The 25,998-nt window shown below is 37.3% G+C and overlaps 2 protein-coding genes across 6 annotated transcripts in view; both read right to left on the minus strand.

Annotated features, from left to right (window-relative positions):
• Positions 1-1,432: 1,432 nt before the first annotated feature.
• On the minus strand, positions 1,433-3,272 carry LOC103991116 (cationic amino acid transporter 1-like). Its single transcript, XM_009410474.3, has 2 exons — positions 2,877-3,272; positions 1,433-2,802 (listed from the first exon to the last, which is right to left on the minus strand). The coding sequence occupies exons 1-2, from the start codon at positions 3,181-3,183 to the stop codon at positions 1,433-1,435; spliced, it is 1,677 nt and encodes a 558-aa protein (XP_009408749.3). The 5' UTR covers positions 3,184-3,272.
• A 1,493-nt stretch (positions 3,273-4,765) lies between these two features.
• LOC135678217 (ABC transporter C family member 2-like) overlaps positions 4,766-25,998 on the minus strand; it is a 36,687-nt gene continuing 15,454 nt past the window's right edge. For all 5 annotated transcript variants that reach the window (XM_065190752.1, XM_065190754.1, XM_065190751.1 and 2 more), the window contains 19 exons: positions 25,594-25,668; positions 23,432-23,539; positions 22,722-22,856; positions 21,613-21,719; positions 21,443-21,536; positions 21,128-21,295; positions 19,748-19,888; positions 17,435-17,641; positions 17,256-17,354; positions 16,768-16,920; positions 15,746-16,137; positions 14,848-15,028; positions 14,357-14,680; positions 12,307-13,063; positions 10,906-11,027; positions 10,045-10,290; positions 7,969-8,070; positions 5,522-5,843; positions 4,766-5,133 (listed from right to left, as the gene is read on the minus strand). In XM_065190752.1, coding sequence (XP_065046824.1) covers positions 5,039-5,133; positions 5,522-5,843; positions 7,969-8,070; positions 10,045-10,290; positions 10,906-11,027; positions 12,307-13,063; positions 14,357-14,680; positions 14,848-15,028; positions 15,746-16,137; positions 16,768-16,920; positions 17,256-17,354; positions 17,435-17,641; positions 19,748-19,888; positions 21,128-21,295; positions 21,443-21,536; positions 21,613-21,719; positions 22,722-22,856; positions 23,432-23,539; positions 25,594-25,668 — 3,828 coding nt within the window. In that variant the 3' untranslated portion in view covers positions 4,766-5,038. The remainder of the gene's footprint in view (positions 5,134-5,521; positions 5,844-7,968; positions 8,071-10,044; positions 10,291-10,905; positions 11,028-12,306; positions 13,064-14,356; positions 14,681-14,847; positions 15,029-15,745; positions 16,138-16,767; positions 16,921-17,255; positions 17,355-17,434; positions 17,642-19,747; positions 19,889-21,127; positions 21,296-21,442; positions 21,537-21,612; positions 21,720-22,721; positions 22,857-23,431; positions 23,540-25,593; positions 25,669-25,998) is intronic.

Raw genomic sequence — 25,998 nt, forward strand, 5'->3', positions numbered from 1 at the left:
CCAATCTTACTCTGTGATTTTTAGAGCTCAAAAGTGTTGTAAAGGCTAAAAGTTCTCCTCCCTATTTTCTTCCAAGTTTTGATCTTTCAAGAGAGGAGAGAAATTTCTGTAAGGGTTGTCTCCTAAGCTCGTCAAAAGGAGTGAAACTGTAAAAGGGTGATTGACCTTCACCTATTCAATGAAGGCCCCTAGTAGACGCCGGTGACCTTATCGGAGGAGGAAGCCGAAAGTGGATATAGGTCACGTTTGACCGAACCACTCTAAAATCTGGTTTGCATTTTCCTTTGTGTTATTTATCTTAATTGCAAACTGCCTTCCTTACTTTACTTCAAATACGTTTCCGTAAGCTTTCAAAGTTATTATCTGCACGAAACGACTTTTACGTCGGAATCGGATTTCAACGTACGAACGCAGTTTTAATCGTCGAAAGTTTTCCGCTGCACTAATTCAACCCCCCCTCTTAGTGCTCTTGATCCTAATAAGCTAGACCACCATATCATAGGCGCGATAGGTGGGGGCGTAAGAGAGGATGAAATGGGAGGTGGCGGGGATGAGGAAACCCAAGAGAAGGAAGAGGGATCAGGAGATCATTGTATGCCTAGCGTTGAACTAGTCGACGCACATGCACCTGAGGTAAGATCATAAGCTCCTAAGCTTGTCGTCAGCACGAGAGAGGATGCATACGTATGATGCCTTGCTGGTAGCAATGACTGGTGTTGCTACTAGTGGTCGCTTTCACGATAATGTCTCCTCCCGCCATTGATGACGGTCTTAATTTTTTAATTTAAATTATAAATATTATTATATTAATATTTTATTATAAGTCAATATACTACGTAAACAAATTCTAATATCTTTTAACTCAAACTGGATAGGAAAAGTTTATACGCTATGTTTTTTAAAATATAAGGGTTATTTTAGACACAAACAAAACCATAAGGGCTTATATGATCCATGACCAAAATTATAAGGTTAAAATATATTTTTTTTAATTTAAATTATATTAATAGTTTATTATGTGTCAGCATATCAAGTAAGAAGACTCTAACGTTTGTTAATTGACTTAACGAGAGAGGCTTACGTACTATAATTTGAGTAAACCATAAGAATTTAAATGATCCATATCAAAATTATATTTTAAGTTTGTTCGATTGATTTAATATTTTTATAAATAATAATATTAGGTTATAAATTGGAAATATGATATTCTAGGCTTTTGTATCGTAGCAACGGATTATGAGATATAAAAATATGATTAGTAATTGAGGAATTATTCTTAGTAAAATTATATTTTATTATTTTTTAATGATTGTATGGAGTAAAAGGATTGCAAATAACCCTTAAAAAAGAAAAGGCAATAGAAATCTCCAAAAATAAATACACATACAATTAAACCTTGTAAGACAAGTAGGTAGTAACACTGAGATGACTTCTACCTACGGTTTGCACCTTCCGCAGTGGCAGCGGCGGCGGCGGCGGCGGCGGCGGCGGCAGCGGCAGCGGCAGCCTTGGCGGTGTCATATGATGCATGCAGCCCCAAAAAGAGATAGTAGACGAGCAGCAGCGCCGTCCATATGCTAAACCTCATATACGACAGCCCGTCGATCGAGCCTAGCAGGAAGATATTGATGGCGATGGACGCCGACGGTAACCACGGCACCATCGGCACCCCCCACAGCTTCGGCTTCTTCGCCTGTGGCACCCCCAGCCACAGGAACCCCGTCGAGAGAAACCATACGGGTATCGCCACCACGTAGCCCACCCACCCGTCGACACCCGCCGCCCAGTACCCGGCAGCCCCCACCGAGGAGCCCAGGATGAGCACGATGCAAACTATCAGCTTGTTCCGCTCGGCCGCGGAGGTTTCGCCGCTGACGTAGTATCGCCGGACGAGGAGAGCCACCGCCACCAGCATGAAGATGAAGAGCGTCGAGATGGAGAGGAGATTGGAGAGGATGCTGAGCTCGGTAAAGAGGGCGATGGTGGCTGTGGCTACGAGCATGGCGACCGTGGCGTTGATGGGGGTACCGGTGGTGGCGTGGACTTGAGCGAACCATGGCGGCACCATGTGCGTGCGAGCGATGTGGGTGAGGTACCGAGCTTGGCCGACGGCCGACACCAGCAGGACGGTCGTCATGCCTTTGAGTGCGCCGAAGGCGACGATGTACTTGGCCCAGTCCATACCGACGGCCTCGAACGCGACCGAGAAGGGCGCGTTGGGGTCGATCTGCGAGTACGGCTGCATGAGGCAAAGGGTGAACGCCAGGAGGCAGTAGCAGAGGGTGGTGATGCACATCGCACCGACGAGGCCGAGCGGGATGTCCTTGGCGGGGTTCTTGGTCTCTTCCGCCATGGTGGACACCGCGTCGAAGCCGACGTAGGCGAAGAAGAGCACGGCGGAGGCCGAGAAGAGCCCACGAGCGCCGAAGGGCATGAAGTCGGAGAGGTTCTTGGGGTCGGCCCTGGAGAGGCCGGCGGCGATGATGAAGACGATGATGGCCAGGTGGATGATGGAGGACACGTAGTTGAACCGAGAGGTGGCCTTGGTAGAGAAGACCGCGGCGAGGCAGATGGCGACGATAACGGCGACGGCGATGGGGTCGAGGCGGCTGTAGTCGGGGGAGAGCGAGGCGATGTGGATGCGGAAGTCGTCGGGTTGGTGGTTGAGGAGGGTGGCGAAGTAGGACGTCCAGGAGCGGGCGACCGCGGCGCAGCTGACCACGTACTCGAGGAGGATGTTGCCGGCAGCGATGAAGGCCACGAAGTCGCCCAGCTCGACGCGTAGGTAGGCGAAGGAGCCACCTGAGACAGCCATGCATGGACGCAACCGTCAGCTCAAGCAACAAGCGACCAAGACACACAAACACAGCCCGGACCTGCGACAGGGATCTCCACCGCGAACTCGGTGTAGCAGAAGACAGACAGCATGGAGGAGACACCGGAGACGACGAAGGAGAGGATCACCGCAGGGCCCGCGGCGTTGCGGGCCTCCTGTCCGGTGAGGACGAAGATGCCGGCGCCGATGACAGCACCGATGCCGAACCAGATGAGATCCCACCAGGAGAGGTTCCGCTTCATCTCGTATCCGCTCCTAGCTCGAACCTCGTTGATCTCTGTGTCGTCCATGGACCGGGCGGCGATCCGATTCTTGAGCCGCATTCCGGTCTCTCTCAGAGCCTTCATGTAGTTGGCCCAGCTCTGGAATGATTCATCGGGGAGGAACTCATCTTTGGTGCAGCAGCAGCCCGCCCTCCTCTGTTTCGCTCCTCCTCCTCCTCCTCCTCCTCCTCCTCCTCCTCTCCTTTCAGTGGCAATAGTCCCCATTCCAATGTGGTCTTCGCTTCAAGCACTGTCAAACACTACAATGCGGGTCTCAGTTTGGGTTCAGTCATAGCGGAACACATCACGAGACATGTTGTGAGGCATACGAAGATCCATTAATGATCTTGTTCTTGAATTCCAATTACCAGATCATGGGAGTTCGTCATCGGTAGGATTCGAAGAAGAAGGAACTTCTCAATCTATTTTATTTTTCTTTCTCATGCTTTAAGATTGTTCCAATTAAGCAATAATCAAAGGCCACAAAGAACAGCTTTTTACATTTTCGGTAGAAATTAATCATGAAGAAAGAATTCCATGTCGCATTGTGACAGTTTTAGATCAACCATTCAATCCAAGAACGCATCAAATTATGCATAATAAACAGAACAAGAAGAACAGAGAGACAAAGACAGGACGCGATCACAGTTGTATGAGGAGGAGATAGATGGATGTCGCCATTGTTACCTGTGGAGGAATATGCAGAGCCGGAACGAAGGAGATGACCGGAGGAGGGAGGGAGGGAGGGTGCCGGAGATTCTAACAGTCACATGTAAATATCTTTAGAGAGAGAGAGAGAGAGAGAGTTCAAAGGCTCCCGCTTCCGAGTATAAAGCTCGAAGCATTTTTACAGCTACCCCAGCGACACGCACCGCTGATCTACCTGCGTGTGATTGGAGAGATAGAAGCTACCTACGTGGAACCCATCCGTTCCAAAAGGCAGGTATTCATGGGTAGGCTACAGCTCGATATTTATGGGCGGCTTTGACCGAAACAGCCGGTGACTGCCCAGATTGCGACGCCTACGTACCGACACGCGTCGCTCAGATTATGTTTCAGATTCCCCGATTCCGTGGATCGCATCGGCGGACGGGCACCGTCCGATCCCGCTAATCTGCGAGATGATTTCCCAATTAGAAATGGCAAATTAAGTGTTCAGGTTCCTTTTCTGCAAATAAATCACAGCATAATCCGGTGATGGGTAAGGAATAGAAGAAGAAGAAGAAGAAGAAGGATTTTATTATTCTTTTCCACGTCTCTATCAGTCATATCAAAACAAAATAAAATATGACTATGGTTATTGTCAGGAGGGTTTCGATTGAGAGAGAGAGAGATAGAGAGAGAGAGAGAGAGAGAGAGGATGCATATCAAAACAAAATAAAATATCAAAACATTTAGGAAGGAGGAGAATCTGTGCCTCAATGATTTTTCCCTTTTACATAAAATAAAATAAATTTTGGTTGACCTCACCCACCCACACCAGCGACAAAGGATGCATTTGTTATTTTTGAGGTTTTAAGAGGGATATGCATATAGTCAAAAACAATTTGAGGAATACAAAACCTCTGTCTGACATACATATGCATGAAAGATTTGCCAACAAGGATGCTGCATCCTATCCTGTCAAATTTTTTATACTTTGGAAGCACACACAAACAGATTTGCAGGAGGCTAACTGCATTGGCCTTTTATAGTTGTTAATGTAAATGCATATTGTTGTAGTCTGATTTATAACTCATCCCTTTGTCAAAAGAAGCACACTAACTAACATCTTTGTTCTTGAAGACTACTTGACACCTCATACAAAAGCAGATCAGTGTTTTGAACAATCAAATCACCTGCTTACCGAGGGAGCAATTCTTGGTTATGCATCTGCACTAAAAGCACCATTGAATCCTCCCAAACTCCGGCGATCATCGAGGGAAGATGACTGCATTTGCTACATCACCACTTGGTCCCAATCGATTGAATTGTCTTCAAATTCGGAACCAGGCTGGAGACGGTTCCGTGCCAGTTTACTCATAATTGCAAGACCTGAAAGTGATAAATAATATATATAAGCCACCGATGATCTAATACATGGTTTTCTTGTCACATTCTACCATCAAAAGAAAGAGTACCGATGATGTTTTGCTTGAATAGACATGCACTTTATAAATCATATAACCCCTAAATTTAATTTTTGGTTCCCAATTTTTTTGAACTCTTGCCAGGTGGCTCCTGTAGTCGTCTTGTCGAGTCCTACACATACCTGACAAAACTCCTAACTAGCCGAGTGCAGTGCTGAAACTCATGCAATTAACAAATGTGTTTTCATCATGCAATGAACTTTAGCACTTTAAAAGTAAAATCAACACCACAGACCATAGCAATCTCTGTTCAAGCAGACATTTTACGAGTAAAGCATGTGCCAAAGATTTACCTTCAACCACTTTATAGAGTGATGACCACCATCTACTGCTAGGGACATTGTGCTGTTCAAGCTTTTCTTCGATTTCAGTGTCATGCTTCCCTTCCAAAATGCTCTGCAATGTGATCACGGCATCCTTTGTTCTATTAAGGATGTTGTTTTCATCATCAATCTCCAGCTGATGGAGGTCATTCTGTGAGGATGTCAGGCTGACCGCAAGTGCAAATTGGGCAGCAGCTACCCAGCGTGAAGACGCCAGCCATCTCCGTTCACCTTCTTGTCTCTTGATCTCCTCCCTTCTCGACCTGTTCTCCCCCGCTCCAAAGACCAGACCCTGTGGTTTTCTCCCCCAAAGGCCAAAAGTGCAGAATTAAAATTCTAAAAAAGAGGCAGATAAGCAACATAAATATAGCCCAGAAGACCTAAATACTCAATACTGCCAAAGGTTCACAAGGTAACAACAATTACTAGTAACAATTTTCAAATGCTGGTGCAATTAGGAACAAAGCGTTGACTTCATCTCACCTTAGTTTGTATTCAGTTGAATGGATTGTTAAAACTTATTTAACCCCGTCCCCCGAAGAAAAGGAAAAAAGAGTGTCACTTAGGACCTGCATGATAAGATATTACAGGCCTTCACGGGATCCATTCCCATAAGATACAATGAGTTACCCTCTCAACATTGAGGAGTTACACTGATTAGACCTATTTCAATCAGTTACCCTCTCAACATTGAGGAGTTTGGATCTGTACCATCAAAACACCATCTGATAGCACTGAGCAGGAAGAGCCCTCAAAGTGGTTAACTGATTTCACACTGCATTTACCAGGATACCCATTTTGACTTGTGGTCTAAAAGAAAAAGAGAATATTTGATAATCCTGCATACTCAAATCTATAACTGATTGAACTGGTGAATTAGCAATTTGCTTAATATCCTATCAACAAGTAAAAATAATAGCAAACCTGGAAGAGATTAGGATGTTGACAAAGAAGTCTCGAAAAGCAAGATTGTCATATCATTTCTTACTAAATCTTTATTAATTATGTTGTTCAAAGAGGAAAGATAAACCAAGACAAACTTAATCCAGATCAGGAAGTCAATACATATATAGCCTTTTCAGATTAATTAGAGAAGATGTTTTTGCATATTATAGTCCTGCAAATGAATCCAGAAATATCATTACAATCTCAGAATGTCTGTGGTAAGTATAATCTCGACAAACAGCCAACATTCATATTCAGAACTCAGAATCAGGAGCTAATCCTGACTGTTCCCTGAATGGAATTATTTCCGCTTTGTCTATAAATTTTGGGTTGATCATAAACTTTAAAGTTCTATGCGACAATTTTAGCCCAACTCTAATTCTTGCACAGCAGTTTTTGTTGTGTGTGATTTAGATCATAAATGCAAAAGCTGATCATGAACAAACTTTGAAGTTCTTCAATATGACACTGGCATATGTTTCAGATGTTTAGTTAGGTAAGTAGTCCAAGTCAAAATTTTAAATTCGTGGTAATCAGATTCATGTCACCTTTGTTGTTCAACGTAGATGCTTCAACCGAAAATTGGAACAAATGATTTCCTCGACAAGCCATGATTCTAATGTAATTGGAGTAGCAGAACAAATTTAGATCTTAATAGAGGGTGTTCCTAAGTGAGTATTTATTGTTTTGGTAATAAAGCTAAATTTACAATATAGTGATATACAACCTGAGATTTCAATACTGTGTCAAGTTTAATTATAAAGCATTAAAATTTATCCTTCCTCCAAAGATCTGTGGTTAAAATGGATTAATTAAGATACTAAAGAGTGACAAAATCATAATAGAAAACAAATTTATATAAACAAGTAATCAAGTACTAGTACCTAAGGTTCACCATTTCGCAGTATACTGCTCGGTACGGGCAATACATACCAGTCCGATAGGGGACCGGTACAAGCCGTACATTGGCATGCCCCCATGTACTGTGTCGATATACTTAGTATAGCTCGGAACATACCGTACTGACAACTGGACGGTATATTGGTACAGATCGATAAGATGAACCATGCTAGTACCTGATATCTATGCCATAATCCTCGTGGAATAGTACAGTACACAGCTGAAAGAATACTTAAAAAATTGTTTGCAATGATTTTTATCAGTAATGTTGGTGCACAAACATAATGATATCCTGTAGGGCCGGTATGCATCAATTGCCAAGATCAGGACCAGTACCAAACCTTGTCATACAAGCCTAATAAAGTTCTTTGGAAGTTTAGGGTTAAAAAATGCAGTCAGTACTCAGTAGTCTACTAAGATACTTCTAAAATTTGCATCTCATGAAACATGAAGACAAAAAAGGAAAGACCAAATGTCTGGATTAAAGTGATAACATATGAGAATATATTATTTACAAACACTATTAGACAAGAAAATAAAGGAGAGAAAAAGAACAGGGCATGTGCTTATACCCGTAAATACTGGGCATTGGCAGCACCAGTACTCTGAACCATTTTGTAGAAAGCACTTTCTTCATTTGATAGAAGGGTCTCTGGAGTGTCAAACTCCAAAACCTGCCAATAAAGTCAGGTGCAGCTGATATGCATCAGTGAAATCTAATGAATATAGTCCTCATAGATATTAGTAAAGCACTAAACAGGATTTAACTGGAAGGTGAGCACCATACATGTTCAGATGTAAGTATCTAGAAGCAGACAGATAAAGAAGCCTGGAAGTATCAATTTATACATGTTTTCACTAATATACGAATGTACTCATCAAACATAAGACCAGAAAGATAAGCAATCAATTTACTTTAACTAACTTTTTTCTTTAACTTACTTGCAATTAAAAACATACATAGACTGAAGAAAGGTTTTGTACTCTATTTATGTAATTTTTTTTTTAAAAAGTGGCTCCGAACTTCTTAATACCCTTGTACATTTCAGTTTGATGGATTTACAATTCCAAATATTACATGTTATAGTTCCAAATATTAGGAATCATTATTACTGCAAAGTTTTGAAATCTGAACAAAGATACTTGAGTGTGGGTAACTTAGGACATAAGCCAGATTCCTGCTACTAAGGTTCAGATTATTGAGAGTACAGTTCTGCATGCACACTTAACCAATTAAGTTAAATAATAATAATCTTAAATAAAAAAATTCATTAATAATAATAATCTGAATTAGGAGGTCTCTGTTGAGACATCCGAATTGGTTTGTGCATGATTGTACAAGTAATAAGTCTCAGGATCGAGTCCATGTGTGAGCGTCATGTATGCATTTGATGTAACAAAAAAAATTTAATTAAAAAAAACCTAGTGGAAGGACCACAACAACGATGAGTACCTTTTAGCAAGGTTTACATAAAATTCTCAGCTACTCTAAAAGAAACCTGGTCAAGTCTAATAATAATCATTATTGTCTTATGATAGAGATCAACATGCTTTGGTAGTTTTCACGACTCGGTATAAGAATTAAGAATGTTGTTAATAATAAAGATTAAAGACAAAGCTTTATAGTGCAAGATGGGTGCATTGAACTTGATGTTGATCATGCTTGTATATTTTCTGTCAATATTATCATGATAATGAAAATGCTTGAACACAAATTAATGTTTCGGAAGATATTTCACAAGAAAAATGGCAGATTCTTACTGATCTATAACAAAACCATAAACCTGAAATCATGTCTGTCTTGTTGACTTTGGCTAGAAATTACCCTTTAATTTGAACAAATACGAAAGAACTTATATGGCAAAAGAAATAATCAAAGTCTGTCGTACCAAAGCATACCACCCATACCCGGCGGTATGTACCGGTCCGACAAGTTATCGGTACGCGGACTGTCCGGCACCGCTACAGTACTACAGTACTATACAGTAGTACTGCTACAGTATAAAAAAAAATTATTCGGTACGCCCTAATGTACCGCCCAGTACACCGGTACCATACCATACTGAGCCCGGGTCGAAACACTGGTACGGTACGGTACAGCGAACCTTGAAAATAATAAATATTATCTTCAAAGAATTGGGGTATGTTTGTCCTATACTCATCCCACATCCAGATCCTCTCTCTCTCTCCTCTCACCTATGCCCCACAACCTCTTTTTACTTTAACCTGATGGGCATCCACAGATTTATCCTTGCAGACACAAACACAACATAAACATTGACACAACTTGGCTGGACCAAGCAAGGTTTGAATTTAACTATTTACACTATGGTTTTCATGTCAATATGTCAATCTGTTATGATTACTTTAAAAAAAAGAAAAATCCTCAACATGCTAATGGCTGACCACAGCATCCAAAGATCATAAATAAATAAAAAACCAAAAAGAAATCCTTTTTTACATTAAAGAATATTTATAATAGAACATTAGGAATTGGAGTGGACAATTGGTTTTAAATTGCATTAAGTTACCTAGATAAAATCAAAACAAGATAATCATACTATCCTGATCAGGGAAAGAAAGTTCTGGATGTCATATTATTTATCCTGGTAGGCTTGTGATGTAAAAACTAAAGTCTCACTGGATACCTGTCCGGCACTGAGGAGAAGAATTCGATCACAGTCGATGATGGTATTCAGACGATGAGCTATAATGAGCATTGTGCATGATTTGAACTCTTCTCTTATTGTTTTCTGAATAAGAGAATCAGTCCTAACATCCACCGCTGCTGTTGCTTCATCCAGAACAAGAATCTTTGATCTCCTTAACAATGCTCGAGCAAGACTCAGAAGTTGTCTTTGTCCAACACTGAAATTCTCACCTGCTTCTGAAACCTAATGAATAATGACATTGAGAGGTAATATTTTCAGCCAAAAATGTGCAAAATCATCACAAAGAAAAAAGGAAAATTTGCAGTCAACATGCTTATTACCCTGATTTACATTACTTAAAATTTGAACTTCTAGAAACGTACTTGCATCTGCTTATTATTGACATCACTGACGCTATATCAGTATCAACAAAAGCCCAGGAAAAGACAAACCCAAAGAGAGATGCTCTCACAAGTTTAGACATATAAGAAACATCATATGCTGTTCTATGTGACAATTTTTATCATAATAAGATAATTTTTTATTTAATGGCGATCAAAGATATAAAACAATAGCTTTGAATTTTCAATTCCAGGCATAATTATAACATTTGGAAGAAACAAACATAAGTCATGTTAAGAAATTATTTGAGATTGCTAGAGCAGTCATGCTTTATATTCCAACTAATAAATATTCAAGTAGAATTAACTATTATTAGGAAGAAACAGAGAATCATCTAGCATCAGTTCTTTCAATGTTAAGCATCCCTTGCCATAAGTCACAAGAAGAAAACAATAGAATCATTATAATGCATACAATAACATAGATGCATAATACATAGAACAAAATGTAGAATACCTCTGCATCAAGTCCCAATGAATTCCTCCGAATGACATCTTTTAAATGTGCCCTCTCTAAAGCCTCCCAAAGATCTGCATCATTGTGCTCACTGAAGGGATCCAGATTAAATCGGACAGTTCCTGCAATATTTTTTGTTCCAGACAGTCACAAACACACACATAGATAGGAAAAGAAACATTGGTCTACAGATGAAGTCATATATTTCCTAAACAGGCTAAAGCGAAACAATGGCAGAACTTGAACTGCTAGATTTTTGAGATAATACAGGAGCCAACAACCCAAAACTGCAACAATTTCAAATGATTAGAATTTTTACAATAAACAACTTGATGTAGTGCATAACTAGAAGTATTGAAGAATGAGATTGCAGCAACATGAATTAATAATCTCAAGTTTCAAACTATTAAGTCTCAAAATATATAGTTTCAACTTTCAAGGCAAAGCCATCAAGCTGCAAATCAAATTATCAAGTTTCTAGACAACTAAGTCCCGAGGCACCAAATGCTGTTCTGTAATTTGTGGTCCATTAATGCGCTTTTGTTACTTGTGATAATTAATAGGGGTTGGTGAGAGTAAAAGTAATTGATTAGGGTAGGTGATAATTAAGATATATAATGCGCAAGTCATTTACAAAAGGAGAGGGGAAAGGAGTTTGAGGAACAACTTTGAATTAATCTATGAATCCTTGTATTGGAGCTCTTAACTCTTAGCTATCATAAGAAAAAGAAGAGTCTCTTTTTCCCTTGTATCATATTCTCTCTTAGGTCATAGTTATCACATGCAAAAAGAGTTCACTTTTCCCTTGTATAATATTCTCTCTTCTTCTTAGGCAATATATAACAAAACTAATAAACCACAAAAGCATTTCATCAATCTCCAAAATGTAAAATCATAGCAACATTCTTGTGAGTTGTGAAAATCATCTCTATTTTAACATTATGATAAATAAATTTGATATATCTTGTAATATATCCAGCCAATTTTATGAAAATCAGGTCCATGAAAAACTTGCCAACCCCATTGTTAATTTTTGCCACTACCAAAATATTTTGTAGTAATAGTTCTATTCAACTCACACTTCACCTGTTTGGAGTTAATGTATTATAAGGCATCATTCCATTCTCGCCAGTACCTCTATGTGATGTAACTGGTAAACAACAAAACCTTAAATCTTTGAGAATATCCTGAATGTGGTCAACAAAGCATATGGACACAGCATTGCTACTGAAATTGTCAAATGCCTATTTAAAAGACTCGAGTAGAGCGATTAATGGAAGACTATCATGCAGGAGTTCTCATTATACAAAAAAAAGTATAAATTTAGCTTTAAACAAAACTTGCATAAATAGTATCATTTCTAATTCAAGTAGCCCATAGTGATGGAAGTAAACATGGTACCTGAAAATAGAACTGGTGATTGTGGAATAATTCCAAGCACTTTTCGCAAATCCCAAAGGCCAAACTTAGAAACATCACAATCATCAATAAATATTCTTCCTCTTTCCATCTCCACTATGCGGAACAAAGCATTGAGCATGCTAGATTTACCAGCCCCAGTCCTACCAACTATTCCAACCTTTTCACTTGCTTCAATTGTAAATGATATGCCATGAAGAACAGGGGGAAGTTCTGGCCTGTAACGAAGAACGACATCTTGAAATTTGATAGTCCCAGATGATGGCCAAGCTGGAGGTGGTCTATTGTTTTCAATAACAGCAGGAGCTTCAGAAGGCAACTCTATGTAAGTTCCAACTCGCTCAACAGCATTTAAACTATTTTCAGCAAGACTTGCAAGTCTTAGAACAGCTGTAAGTAGGTTGGTAATGTTCAAAGCATAAGTAAGAAGTAGACCCATAGTTGATGCAAATGCTTTCTGATTTTCTGCACGTTGGTTTTGCATGACAGCAAAAGTAGCTGTGAACCATATCATGATGCCTCCCAATGTTTCCAACCGAATGCCAAGCCACCGATTAGCACCCATATTAACAAGTGTAAATCTTATATTATTATCCATTGATTTACCATTGATACTAGCCATTCTATCATATGCTTTGTATGCTCGGATTGTTGATAAACCATTCAATGCTTCTGCAAATTGTGCATAAACGGGTGATCTAGTAATGGAATCCAAACGCTTCACTTCACGTGCTGTACTCTGGAGAATATAATTTTAAGATAAGAAAGAAACTGATGTAACCAACATTAACTAGTTGAAATAAGTAAATTGCAACCAGTAACAGTTAAGTAAACTCATTATTGTTAAACAACTCACGTCATTTAACGGTATGCTACTGAACCATCTTCTGGTTTACAGCAAGACAAACAGGTCTGTTTATTTGTTATCCCAAAACAGACACCAGAGTCAATGAAACAATCATCGACTAAGAGACCACAGGTCACGTGTGGATATTGAATGGTCATGCAACAATGGTGTGCCACATGTTGTCCAACTAAACAAATCCAGAGATGCACAGGTCCCAGGAGGCCAGGAGACAAAATGACATGTATTTGGCACACTAGATACAAATATGCGGGATTCATATGGCATATAAGACCTCAATCACTAAAATATATGATATGACATCATATATGACATGACTAACTGGGTAACAATCAAGGACTCCAGGTTGGTGATATCTCTGAACAATACTCAACCACACTGTTGCATATAAGTTTATTGCAGAATTTCAATGGTTCAAAGCTAAAAATTTGTCTTAAAATGTATAAAGCTGACTTGAAAAGAAAGACCCTCAAGTTGACCAAGAAATTTGAACCACTAGAATTAAGTTTCATTCATTGAGTTAACTAAGAAATACATTTTGGAGAATGAAGGCAAATAGTATGTAAACGATGTTTCATTAAGAAAGCCAAGTTGAACAGGAAAAGCATAGCTACATGTAGGTTTATTAAAAAAAGGGTGACAATGCTAGGTGAAGGTATGGCCAACAAGTGACTGAAATAGAGAGGGCAAAACTTTGCAAAGTTAGTACAAGTCTGAAAATATATAATCATAAAAAGATCTGATGCATTATAGTGAAACTTTTGCCACAGATGTAAGGCTGCCTATTATTCCTATTATGAAGAAATTAACAAGGATTAGTGAAGGTGAAAACCACACCTTTTCTTTACAAATATTTGTTGCACCTTTTATATCAAACAAACCTGTGTTTCTAGATCAACATAATGCACAAGAAAGTCAAAGAAGCATTACCTTAATTTTACTCTCCTATTATGTTTTTCTTTACTGGATAGAACAAGCTATTGCACTATAACTCATGATATCTTAGGCAGTCAAAAACAATGCTTTTGCATGATATATAATCACTGACATAACTTGCTAACTCATATGAATGTAGAAGAGAACTAGTTCTACATGAAGAAAACAAAATATCACACTACACTAAACCAAAGTGAAAAATATGTTTAAACTTGATTATAAATCTTATACCTGATAATATAAATAGGCTGCATAGAACAAAATCAGAAGTGGCATTATTGCCCACAGAGAAGTAGTGCTCACGATGCCAATTAAAACAAAAGTTGAGAGAAGTTGCGAGATTTGTCCAAGGAACATATTAACAAAGACTGCAACACTGCGATCAATATCACCAAGATCTTTCGCAAACCTATTAATTATGCGTCCAAGTGGATTGGTATGAAAGAACACCATTGGGGCTCTTAATATAGAGTGAAGCATGGCATCGTGCAACCTCTTGGCTGCATAAAGGCTTGAAGTAATGAGCCAATAAGAGTTTGTCAGAGTCACAAGTACCTAGATAAACATTAAAACATTAAAGATCAGACTCCAGAGAAGCATTTGTTAAGCAGATATTCTACCAATCTTGAGGCTGCTGGCAAATGTAAAGCCTGAGCAACTAAGAAGTATGAAGTTAATTATGAACATTATGATTTTGAAAATTTTCATGGTAGAGGTAGTACCTGACCAAAAGAAAGAGATGCATAAATCAAATTGTAAAATCCAGGCCCATGGCTCTTTAGAGAGCTCTGATCTGTCCAAACACTTAACCATGTGCTACTTGAAACCCGTAGAATTTCAGTCAAGGTATAACAAGAGAAAAGTATAAGAACAACCCACATTCCACCCAACGCATTCTTATACCTGCAAAAACATGAAATTATTGAAATCTTGTAAAAGTTAGAATCTTAACCTCATACAAGAAGTTGGGCCAATAACGATGAACATGACATAAACCATGGGCTATCATATGCATCTATTCTAATTCTAGTACATAGGAACTTCCAGATTATAATTGATCCACAGAATAAAGTATTTACTTCTGTGAGAAACTAAGGGGCAATATTTCCAAAAGAAAATATTAGAACTAGAAAAGCATTTACCATCACCATATAACTTGGTATTGAAGAAAAATGTCTTAGTGTGCAATCAAACAAATACAAGAGAATTTGAGAACTCATAGGGGGTGAGATTCCATAATCATACAAAATAAGCTAAAAGCATTGAAAAGAATAGAACATGCAGAACTTCAATCTGATATACCAAAGCTAGAACACCAACATATCATCACAGACAAGAGGCATGAATAGGCCGAGGCCAAAGGTATTAGAAAAACTTTGTACAATCAGTGGATCAATCAAGAAAAGGTTGAAACAAGGGTAATGCACCTAAGACAAATTGTAGCAATCTTAAATACGGAAGTAGTTCAGTAGAAAGTTAACAACACTCTGAATTGAAGTTAGAACATAAAGATGAAAAGCTTTCTTCAGTATTCAGTCTTAAGATGAAAAAACTAACTAAAAGTCAAATATTGCAATTCAAAGATATGAAATCTGATTAAATTAGTGGGTCAAAATCTACCTCGCCAGAACCTTCAAACTAACAACACCTGTTTCACGTTCCTCTTGTTTGATAAGCACAGTTTTTCCTTCTTTCCCTTTATTCGGTTTCTCTTCCTTCTTTGATAAAGCATTCACCATCTTTGTGACCTCTCCATTTTCAGAAGATTTTGCATTCTCTTCAGCACTTTCACCTTGTATTTCTTCTTCATGCTCTTCCATTTTCCCAGCATTTTCCATTAATTTTTGAAATAGTATTCCACTAGAACAAAGTTCTTCAAATGTACCTTCTTCTTTCACCATTCCTTCATGAACCAGGATAATTTTGTCCACATTTGGTAGAAAATGTAACTGATTTGTTACCAAGACTCGAGTTTTATTTCTCAGTTGATCCTTGATGCATTTATCAAAAACCTGGATGCAATAGAGAGCCAAATCAGAATGTTATAAAGAGAACACTAATCATTCACACTCAATTAGAGAATTTAAAAGCGAAGAAAAGCTGAATGTTTCTGTCAACTATTTCTCTTAAATTTCCAGCACAAAAAGGGATGAACTAGATCCTCAAGTTGAGTGCTTAAGGGAAGGCTACTATACTTGAAACAGATAGATAAAATTAGAAACTATACAGTCAGCATTTCATTTGAGTAGGCATCATTTTTTTTCCCTTTTTCCCCTTATTGTCTGCCCCCCCACCACCACCACGCACCCACCCACACAACCCCAACAAAAAAAGAAGAAGAAAAAACCAAAAGAAAACAAACATCCTTTTTTCCTTCTTCTTCCACATGGTTCTTTCAATACATAGTTGCATCTGATGCAATCAAAAGAGCGAATTTAAATAAACAGTGAATAAATTAGTCATATTATTAAAAGACCAGAAGTTCATGCTAAAAAAGGCAAGGCTGAATTATCCAACTTTGTGTTACTTTTGACAATGTAAATGTTAGGCAAGGTGTTTACTAAACATGATGGGTCACCAAATACAGCAATAACAGTGTTTATGATAAGATAATTTTCCTAATGTTTAATGACCAGTATTACCTGTCGACCAACATGAGCATCCAGTGCACTCAAAGGATCATCGAATATATATACATCCGAATCTGAATATACTGCCCTTGCCATGGAAACTCTTTGCTTTTGCCCACCACTGATATTGACTCCTCTTTCACCAATCTCCGTATGATCACCACCCTGGAGCAAAGGAAATTATAAAGACATGTTTCACACAGATAGCAGAACTGGAATGATGGAAGATTCTAGATAATTTCACTAAGCACACGGGTTATATATGTGTGAATGAGGATTCCTACTTATTTGATTGCTGAGGCATACATGTTCTGGTATTTTTGAAATCTCTGGACCAGGAATATATGTCAACATCGTACCATGTGCATGAAAGTGTTTTCAATATAATTAGCTGCAAGCATGCCAAAGTGAATGTTTCTGTGCATGTCGTGAGTGAGAGTGAGAGGGCAGGGAGTTGCACGAGTCAGAAACACAAACACGCGTCTCTTATCCGCACTTACTGGGAGCAAATCAAGGTCGTGTTGTAATGCAGTAACTTCAACTGCCTTCTCATAGCGTGATAGTTGAAAAGGAGATCCAAACAATATGTTGTCACGTACCTGTATTGGACAAGAAAAAGTTACAGTAACTATCTATTTGATAGTTCAATAAAAGTAAAGACACATGAATTATGACTGACAGTAGCATTGAATATCCATGAAACTTGTGGAACATAAGCAACAGTTCCTCGTATGACCGCTGATGTCTCAGTTCCAGCCACCGGTGGTAGTTCTCCTAGCATTGCTGATATTAAAGATGTTTTTCCTTCTCCGGTACTTCCAACTATTGCAACCAAGCTACCAACAGGTATGTCCACATTCACATTGAATAGTGTAGGCCTCTCTGCCTGAAACAGTTTGACAGATTAAATTATTGACACTAAGAAGAGATTCAGAATGTACATTAGGGCTTTTTCTCACCAGGAACTACATCACACTATGGAAGCAACAAGTTGGAAATCATAACAATGTGGAGCTATCAGCCAGTAAAAGGTTTTCATCTAGCTAGTACTCATTAGTTATAACATGTGGACACCTCAATCACATTAGCTTGAGATTGGCACCTAGCAAAAGTCAACAACTTTTTAAAGCTACATGGAGCACAAACTTACACAGAACACAGGATTATAACTGTCATCATCAGAAACAGGCTGATGATTTTACTATGAGTCAGATGTGGGCCTGGACAAGAAACAAGCTCCTCAAAGAGTTTGGCAGTTGTTGTGTTAGTAATGGTGCGAATTGCAGCACTGTAGGAGACTAGTTGTGCATTTAAGTAAAACCAAGCAAAAGTATTTGTTATATATGATGAAAAACATTATAATGATGATGATAAGAAGTGACCATTGCTTTATACAAAAGATTCTAGTGACAGATAAATCTTATAAGCCACAAGGCAGTGATGACTATCATAAGTATATAATTATTAAATTGTTTTGCACGTCCTTGTTGGATTATTAAAAAATGTGGTAAGTATCCCTAAAAATGACATTACATTCCTAAATCAGGCCCTATGGATTTATAATACAGCAAGCAATGTTTTAAATACCAGAACAAAAATACAATATAGTAGGCCTAAGTAGACTTATAAAGGTACTAAAAATTGTTTGATGTGTCAGTGCACTAGTATAGTCAATATAACACAGTAATTAAAATCATCCTACCAAGTGAAATGTTTAGCTATTGAAGAAAGTTGGGCCTGTCATGCAGGGTCCATAGAGGAAGAATGTGCAGTTAACTCTAGGCCTAGCACCTATTTGGAAGGAAGAGTCTCTCTATAAGAGTAAAAAAATAAGACCACACATGTTTTGATCCTTCCCAAACCCCACATTAGCAGGAGCCTTCTGCATTGAATGCCTTCTTTTCACATGATTGGACGGAAGACTACAGAAAATGACCTTAATTTTAAGATACAACAGCAAAAAGTTATCACCAATTCGCACATAATATCTGTTTCTTTCCTATTTGCTTATTTCATTAGTCTCAAGCAGTTCCAACGCAAGAGGAGATATGCCTGACCAAGGTTCAAAAACAGTGTTCTTTTACATCTCAGTTGCACTAAAGAATATGTTGTACAGAAACTTAGGATAATGAATAACATAGAAATCCAAGCATTTCAATCATGGAAAAAAAAACAAGCTGGCCAAAATTTACAACTAGTGCAATTCTTGTGCTCTTTGGTTTACATTATATTTATATACATCATGTTTATGGATTATTTGAGTCTTTGGTTTTTGTAATTTGGGTAATTCAAAACAAATAACCAAACTAGTGTAATCTATTACCAACGTAAAAATCAAGATTTACATTTTTCTATTCAAATTAAGTTAATGGATTATTTGACTTTTTTAACGTATATGTGTTTCCTCTATGAGGATTTATATATAATATCCTTGCATTTCTTTAGACCCAAAGATTATGATGCTTCCAAAACTTCTTGAAGATTTAAATTTCAAGTCCCTATTCTTAATTCGAAAGAAGAAAAGAAAAGTGATATATATGAATAGTAGATAGTTATAAACAAAAAGAAAACACAGAAGAAATTTGAGGCTCCAGCCTCCAGGCTTAAAATCAAAACTTATGTGATACTGTAGTACTGAAAAAGAATTAGAAAGAATAATTTAGAATTGACTTTTCTTAATTGCAAATGCTCCATGAATCAGCTACAAGGACGCTTGATATTGGAAAGCATGACTAGCTTCAGTCAGGTGGGGAATGGTTGCCATGCACAACAGTTATATATTTAAGTGCCTCGACAAAAGAAAAAAATAAAACAAGTCAAATCAATGTAAATGGGTGTATTATTTTAGTATATACCATGAAGACTATGGCCAAGAGAAAAGCATCACTAAGCGTGGTAATAAATAATGAGAAAGTGGTCCTCTCCCTCCAGTTTACTAGAACTCTGACATAATACCAAATCAACTAAGGAAGATTAAATAATTTTAAGAGACCTTTGAATCCCAAGAGAAGTATCCATTCTTGATTGAGATTGCTGGAAGCTGTGGTTCAAGAGGTGGATTCGGCAAAAGAATTCTCTCTTCAGCTAGGAGAAGCTCCTCTAGACGTTTAAGTGAGACATTGCAATTGACAACCTGCCAAAAACAAATAACTATCAAGCATTATAAGAGCATTGTGTGCCTGTTCGGTATTAAGTTCTTCGTGTGATTCTATTTTCAGATGTTCTTCAAAGATTTTGCCACACAATGGGAAGAATGAATGGTCACAAAAATTTGAGATTATAATCAACTATCCAAGTTCAGGAACTTAATTAAATAAAATGTCATCCTAAAAGAACTTAGAAGTTAGAACCACATTTCTTCAGAGAAACTAGCCAAAAAGAATACAATTCCCATTTGTCTGGCTCTCCACATTAAGAATATGCTGATTCTTCTGGACAAAAAGCTTGCAGAGCTTTACATCAAAATAAATGACTGGCAAGTTACCAACATGACAATCAAAAGCTATGCTATACATATCATTCCACAAGAAGAAGGTAGATATTTTTATATCAGAACATCTTCAATGCAAAAGGATATTATCAATTAAACGGAAGAGAAGGTAGGGACATTTTACCAAGAAGTTGGCATGCATAATCCAGTCTTGGTTTAGAAAAGTGGGATCCTCATCAATTATATATTCAAAGATAAAAGTAGGAAGCATTATATATATTATATATTCTTTGCTCAATGTTTTCGTCTCACACTTCATCTTTCCCCTGCTTTATGCTGACAGTACAACACATCACTGCATCAAAGCTGTATAAATCTAAAATCAGCTGCAGAGATAACTACTTCTCACTAACTGGGTTACAATGATATCAGAAGTTTGCAACAAGCATTGTATTTTCCATATTAGCTCATCAAACAGGAATCAGCTGAGTGGTACCCCTTGTTCTCTTGAAGAAACTGTTTGGAACCTAAGATTTTGGCAAGATGATTTATCTCGATGGTCTCTTCTACAGTGAAATTCAGAAAAGATTCTAGAAAAAAATCAGGAAAACAAAGAAACAAGAAAAAATATTAACAAAATTAACTTTCTGTAGCAGAATAACAAAGCTGTATAAATCTAAAAATCAAATTCATAGATAGGACAAATAACTACTCGCTAATTTGGTCAAAATGAGATTATCACTGATATCAGCAGTGTGCAACAATCTAGTTACAAACCCAACCTGCAGCAAGGTAAATTTAATATCTTTATATATATACAAGGATTGGTACTTCAATTTATCGAAAATTCAAGGTATACAGAACAGCTTGCAGTACCTTATCATCACATGGAAAAGCAAGACTTTTGTAAGAAAGTTATAAAATTCTGGGGAAGTATCACACCTGAGTTATTAGATTCGGAAGCATGAACAAAGGAAATCTTAACACTGAAAACAATGAAAGTGATGTAAATGCCTTTGCAGGCGTTAAATCCCCTCCAAGAAGAGAATACACCCCAAAAGAGGCCACTGTAACCAAAACTGGAATGCTGTTCAGAATGAAACTATTGAACTGCACAACACAGTAGTAACTAGTAAGTCAGAAGAATGTATAACTTTCTAAGAGAAAAATGAAAAAAAGGAATAAAATTGACATTTTCACCAGTGAAAATATCTTATTTGATTAGGAAATTTAAGAAATGTTTTCTTTGGACCTTACCGCTGCTAGCAGCTGAGCCTTGCGGAACCATGAAAGCTCATCGTTACGAATACTCTGAACTTTTGACTGGAAGCTTTTCTCCCACGCATAACATCTGCCACACCAGATGAGTAGATATGATCAACCAAAATTATATTTATTAAAAGGATTCCATTTGATGAAAAACATACTTCACTGTGTCCATAGCAGCCAATATTTCATTCATAAGACTAATTCTCTTGTCAGTATGTTGCAAACCTGCCTTTGAAAGTTTCTGCATTTTGCTTATCACAAATGTCTGATTCCACATGAAACCAGAAAAAAGTAAGAATGGTGGGAAAAATATAAGGCTAGCTGTTACTGAGCTCAAAAGAACTAGTAGTACTAGCCTTCCCATGAAAATTATTCTTTAGCTTGATAAATATGCCAATAAAAAAGAATATGGGAAATCGTAATCATGTTGGTCAAGTGGAAAAAGATGGCACCATGTATAAATTCAAATGACAAACTCCAAGCACTACTTTGAATGTAAACAACCCATAAACATGGATTCTGGTTAGCTGCTCTAGCAAGCTAACACGGAACATGTTTTGCCCAGGGATGTGTTTTTCTAATTAAGTAAATCACTCACACACAAGATTAGCATAAGAAAGGAAGACATGTATAATACTGAGAAGAACCGTGGAATTTCTCAGAAAAGTATAGTATAAAGAGAACTGCAAGGTCCAAAACAATGCTCTCATTTATATTAAAAAAATAAAGATGTTTTAATAGCATCTCCTTTGATAAAAGAGAACCTGAAGAATTCTTTGCCAACAAAAGTCTGATTTTGGAGCTGAAAATGTGTTTCAGACATGAAATTCCAGTCTCAACTGGACATGAATTTTAGAAGAAAAATTAAAAAAACAAAAATGCACAAAAAATAGGATCTGGAAGGACTAGCTTCTGAATAACTAGTTCCAGGAGATACAAAAAGTTACTACTTATAAGAATCACTGTAAAAATCTCTAATCTTCTATTCTCTGTCAAATTTCAAGGTAGAGGCAGGTCAGACATATTCTGAAGTTATACAACCTGAAAAGATTTGCTTCTGTGAACTACAAAAGGTAGCACTACTTTGTATATGCATTAAGTTTGGACTTAAACACTAGTGACTCACCTAATATCTTCAATGATGACCATGCTTTACCACTGTAATTGCATATTCCATCTAATTTAATTCAATAAGCAAAGCGAAGATATACAAACACAAACTTAGGAAAGGGAAGTTCCCACAAAACACAATGTCACAAGAGATTACCTGTATAGGAATTAGAAGAACCAGCACAAATGCACCAACAAGAGATGCAATTCCCAGCTGCTGGTAAAGAAGAATAACTGAAATGGTAATCCGAAAAGGAGCTGACCATATACTATGGAGCTGTTGGCACACTTGCTGTACAAAAAAAATGGCAAGATGCAACAATTTATATTTAGTTATGCCAAATAACCTTAATGAACCTAATAGAATAAAATTTGACAACTCAGTCATCCAGTTGATTTAACTTGTTAGTCATAAGACACTATGTTTATCCTTTAAATAGCTATCAAGCATGAGGAAATATATTATAGTTAACCCCTATTAACATATAGAACCAGGGTACATGAGGTATTCCCTGATTCAGGTAAGAGAACACAAGTATTATTTCAATAATATCTTCAACCAAGGTATGCAATACCGTACCATACCGATGTTTCGAGGTTGGCTCGGTACGGTACGGTACCAGTATATTTTTTCATACTATAGTACTATAGTACTGTAGCGGTACTGGGCGGTCCGCGTACCGATATACCGTCGGACCGGTACATACCGCCCGTACCGGGCAGTACCATTCGGTACTACATACCATATCTTCAACAACAAATATTTTGAGGAAACTTTCTTGATAAAGTTCAGTAAATTGAAGTAACTTTTTCTTTGACATCATCTTTTTATGCACACACATCTCAAAGTATAGCAAAAGAATATGCCTGAAGTGACTCTGCATCAGTTGTCATCAAGTTGGTAATCTTTCCCGATAAAAATTTAGTGCGACTCTCATGGGTTAATCGTAATGATTTCCTAAACACAGCTGCAACCTGTAATGAGAAAAAAAAAAGGAAGTCAGTTCCCTTAGAAGAATGCAGGCATGGAATGAAACTAATCATAGAAATCAAAGCAACAAACGTAGTCCCAATACGATAGCAGTCTCAAAATTTTGAAGGCAAATAAATCAAATTGTCATACTAGAACAATAATATTCCAAAATGAAACAGAGTAAATATGTGAAGTGAATACAAAATGAAACTCATTAAGCATACCATAATGACATATATATTCTCAGCCAAAGCACTTACTTTAGAAGCAAATGGTGCAATAATTAAGAAAACTATTTAGTATAAGAATTAAGAAAAGGTGTTTTCCTTTTTTGTTTCACCAATTGACTCTCTAGAAAACAACATGATACATATGGAAAAAACTTTCAAGGAAAATCCAATAACTAAATTAATAATCCAAATTTGGACTTCAATAATGTCTAATGTTTGAAATTTAAACAAAGACAATATTAATACGACATCAATTTTGATGACTGATTAATTTAGGAATGTGGCAAAAGAGCCTCTTGAAGAATCTAAAGGTAAAGATGCAACGTCACGCGAGAGTTGGCGATAACGTGAGAATGTTAAAAAAAAAAAAACACAATGATTTCAATATTGACAAATCTATAAAAATGAGAAGAATTTTAAAAGATATATAGTAGCTAAAAATGAGACAAAAGAAGTTGTAAGCTTTGCATTTGGCAAAATACAAGGCATATCCTAGTTTATAAAATAAGGATTTTTATTGGATACCTAAATTTTAATATCATTAGATTATAGGATGAAAATCAAAAGGCACTTGTTAACGATATGAAGGGTAGATGAAGAAATTATTTCTATAAACTATTCAACATTCTATTAATAACTTAGCCTTAGAAATAGACAATAGATGGAAGTGACATTTCAAATTCCATGTCTACCACCCAGTACACCCGGTACATATCGACAAAAGACTAGCACATGGACCAGCCAATCTCAGCTGGTCTAATTAGAAACAGGGGGTACCAAGCGGTACACTTACTGTCCCATGCTGACTGATCAAAATACGACCAGTACACATACAAACCGGACGGTAAGCCGACCACCCAGTTTTCAGATCGATTTGGTTTTAAAAAGGGAACATATACATACAAACCTTAGTTTTGGATGGACACAAATCTTAGAAACTAAAGATTATAAATTAGTTAGAATTAAGTCCTGTGTATACAAAAGAAACGAGGGCATAGTTAAGATGGATGGACACAAGGCTCCTCTAAGTTCAAGCTTTAGAATGTCTTGGTCCTCTTGGATCTATTATTCATCATGAAGAAGACATTGTAAATACACTATTCATATTGTAAAATTTGGGTGTTTAAAATGGAGAAGGGTCCAAGGGATTTTGATGCATCTATTATGTTTCCCTAAGAGGCTAAGACAACTGAAAAGCCAACCATGCATTATGAATCAAAGTGTTATGCAACTAAAAAACAATATGCACAAAGAGCTCATGCAGCCGAAATAAAAAGAGAGAATAAGAATTGTTTTCATTTTAGAGCAAGAAATGTCGTATAAAACTGTGGTACCACCTGATATGGTATAACATGGGTGGAATGTACAGGTCTGAGAGCTAGATGAGATGTGGACCAACCTGTTTTGATCGTACCCAGGAAGCATACCAAAACCATGGCATAATTCCAAGTAACTTATGGTAAGAAAGAAATACATAGGTCATAGTTACGAAGAGCATGTAGATGGCATCAAGGAACTAAATCTAGTATTCCATATACTCAAAAAATAAATTCAAAAAAAATAGTAGAAGATTCAGGATACTTGACGTGGTACACTACAGTCAGTATATTACATAAAAGTAAGGGGTCAGAACAGAAAAATACAGCTGGTGCACTGCAATACTTCAATGCATGGATCCATATCATCTATGCAAGAAAATCTATTAGCATTGTATTGAACTCAAAAAATGCTAGCACAATGATGATAAGTGATAACATCAAAATATGTACAATATTTTGATCATAGAGTTTAATAACAGCAAAAGATGTGCAATACGAATAACATACCAAGGTAGCTCTCAATCTAAAGCCAACACGCATGACATTCTGAAAGTATTGTGCTTCACATAAGACTCCCAATGACTGAAAGCAAAAAATACTCGTCAGCAAGCAAATAACTAGTGCTTTAATCTTTCTCATATTTGTATGCACTATGTTGAAGCTTCAAAAGAGAAAAGAGAGGTATAACATACTCTTCACTGAAGAGAGAAACTGCTATCAACAATAGTTTAAAAGACAATTCTCATAGTTTGGCCATTTGCATTTGATGAACATGGCTATATTTGAAAATAGTGGCATATGGTCTACAATTATATTCAATTGTTGCACCTTAGAGGGTCAATTATATTCTCTATTAGTATGTGGTCTTCACTCTATTTTTGTGACAGTTTTTTTTTGCTGTTATATATTCTT

Source organism: Musa acuminata, chromosome BXJ1-7 (assembly GCF_036884655.1).
Source record: "Musa acuminata AAA Group cultivar baxijiao chromosome BXJ1-7, Cavendish_Baxijiao_AAA, whole genome shotgun sequence".
Lineage (NCBI taxonomy): Eukaryota > Viridiplantae > Streptophyta > Magnoliopsida > Zingiberales > Musaceae > Musa > Musa acuminata.

What these genes read in the sequence shown, in the direction of transcription:
- LOC103991116 (XM_009410474.3), bottom strand. Translation starts at nt 3,183, where the DNA reads ATGAAGGCTCTGAGAGAGACCGGAATGCGGCTCAAGAATCGGATCGCC. An exon ending in GGTGGAGATCCCTGTCGCAG is followed by an intron (nt 2,803 to 2,876) that starts GTCCGGGCTGTG and finishes TGGCTGTCTCAG; the next exon opens with GTGGCTCCTTCGCCTACCTA.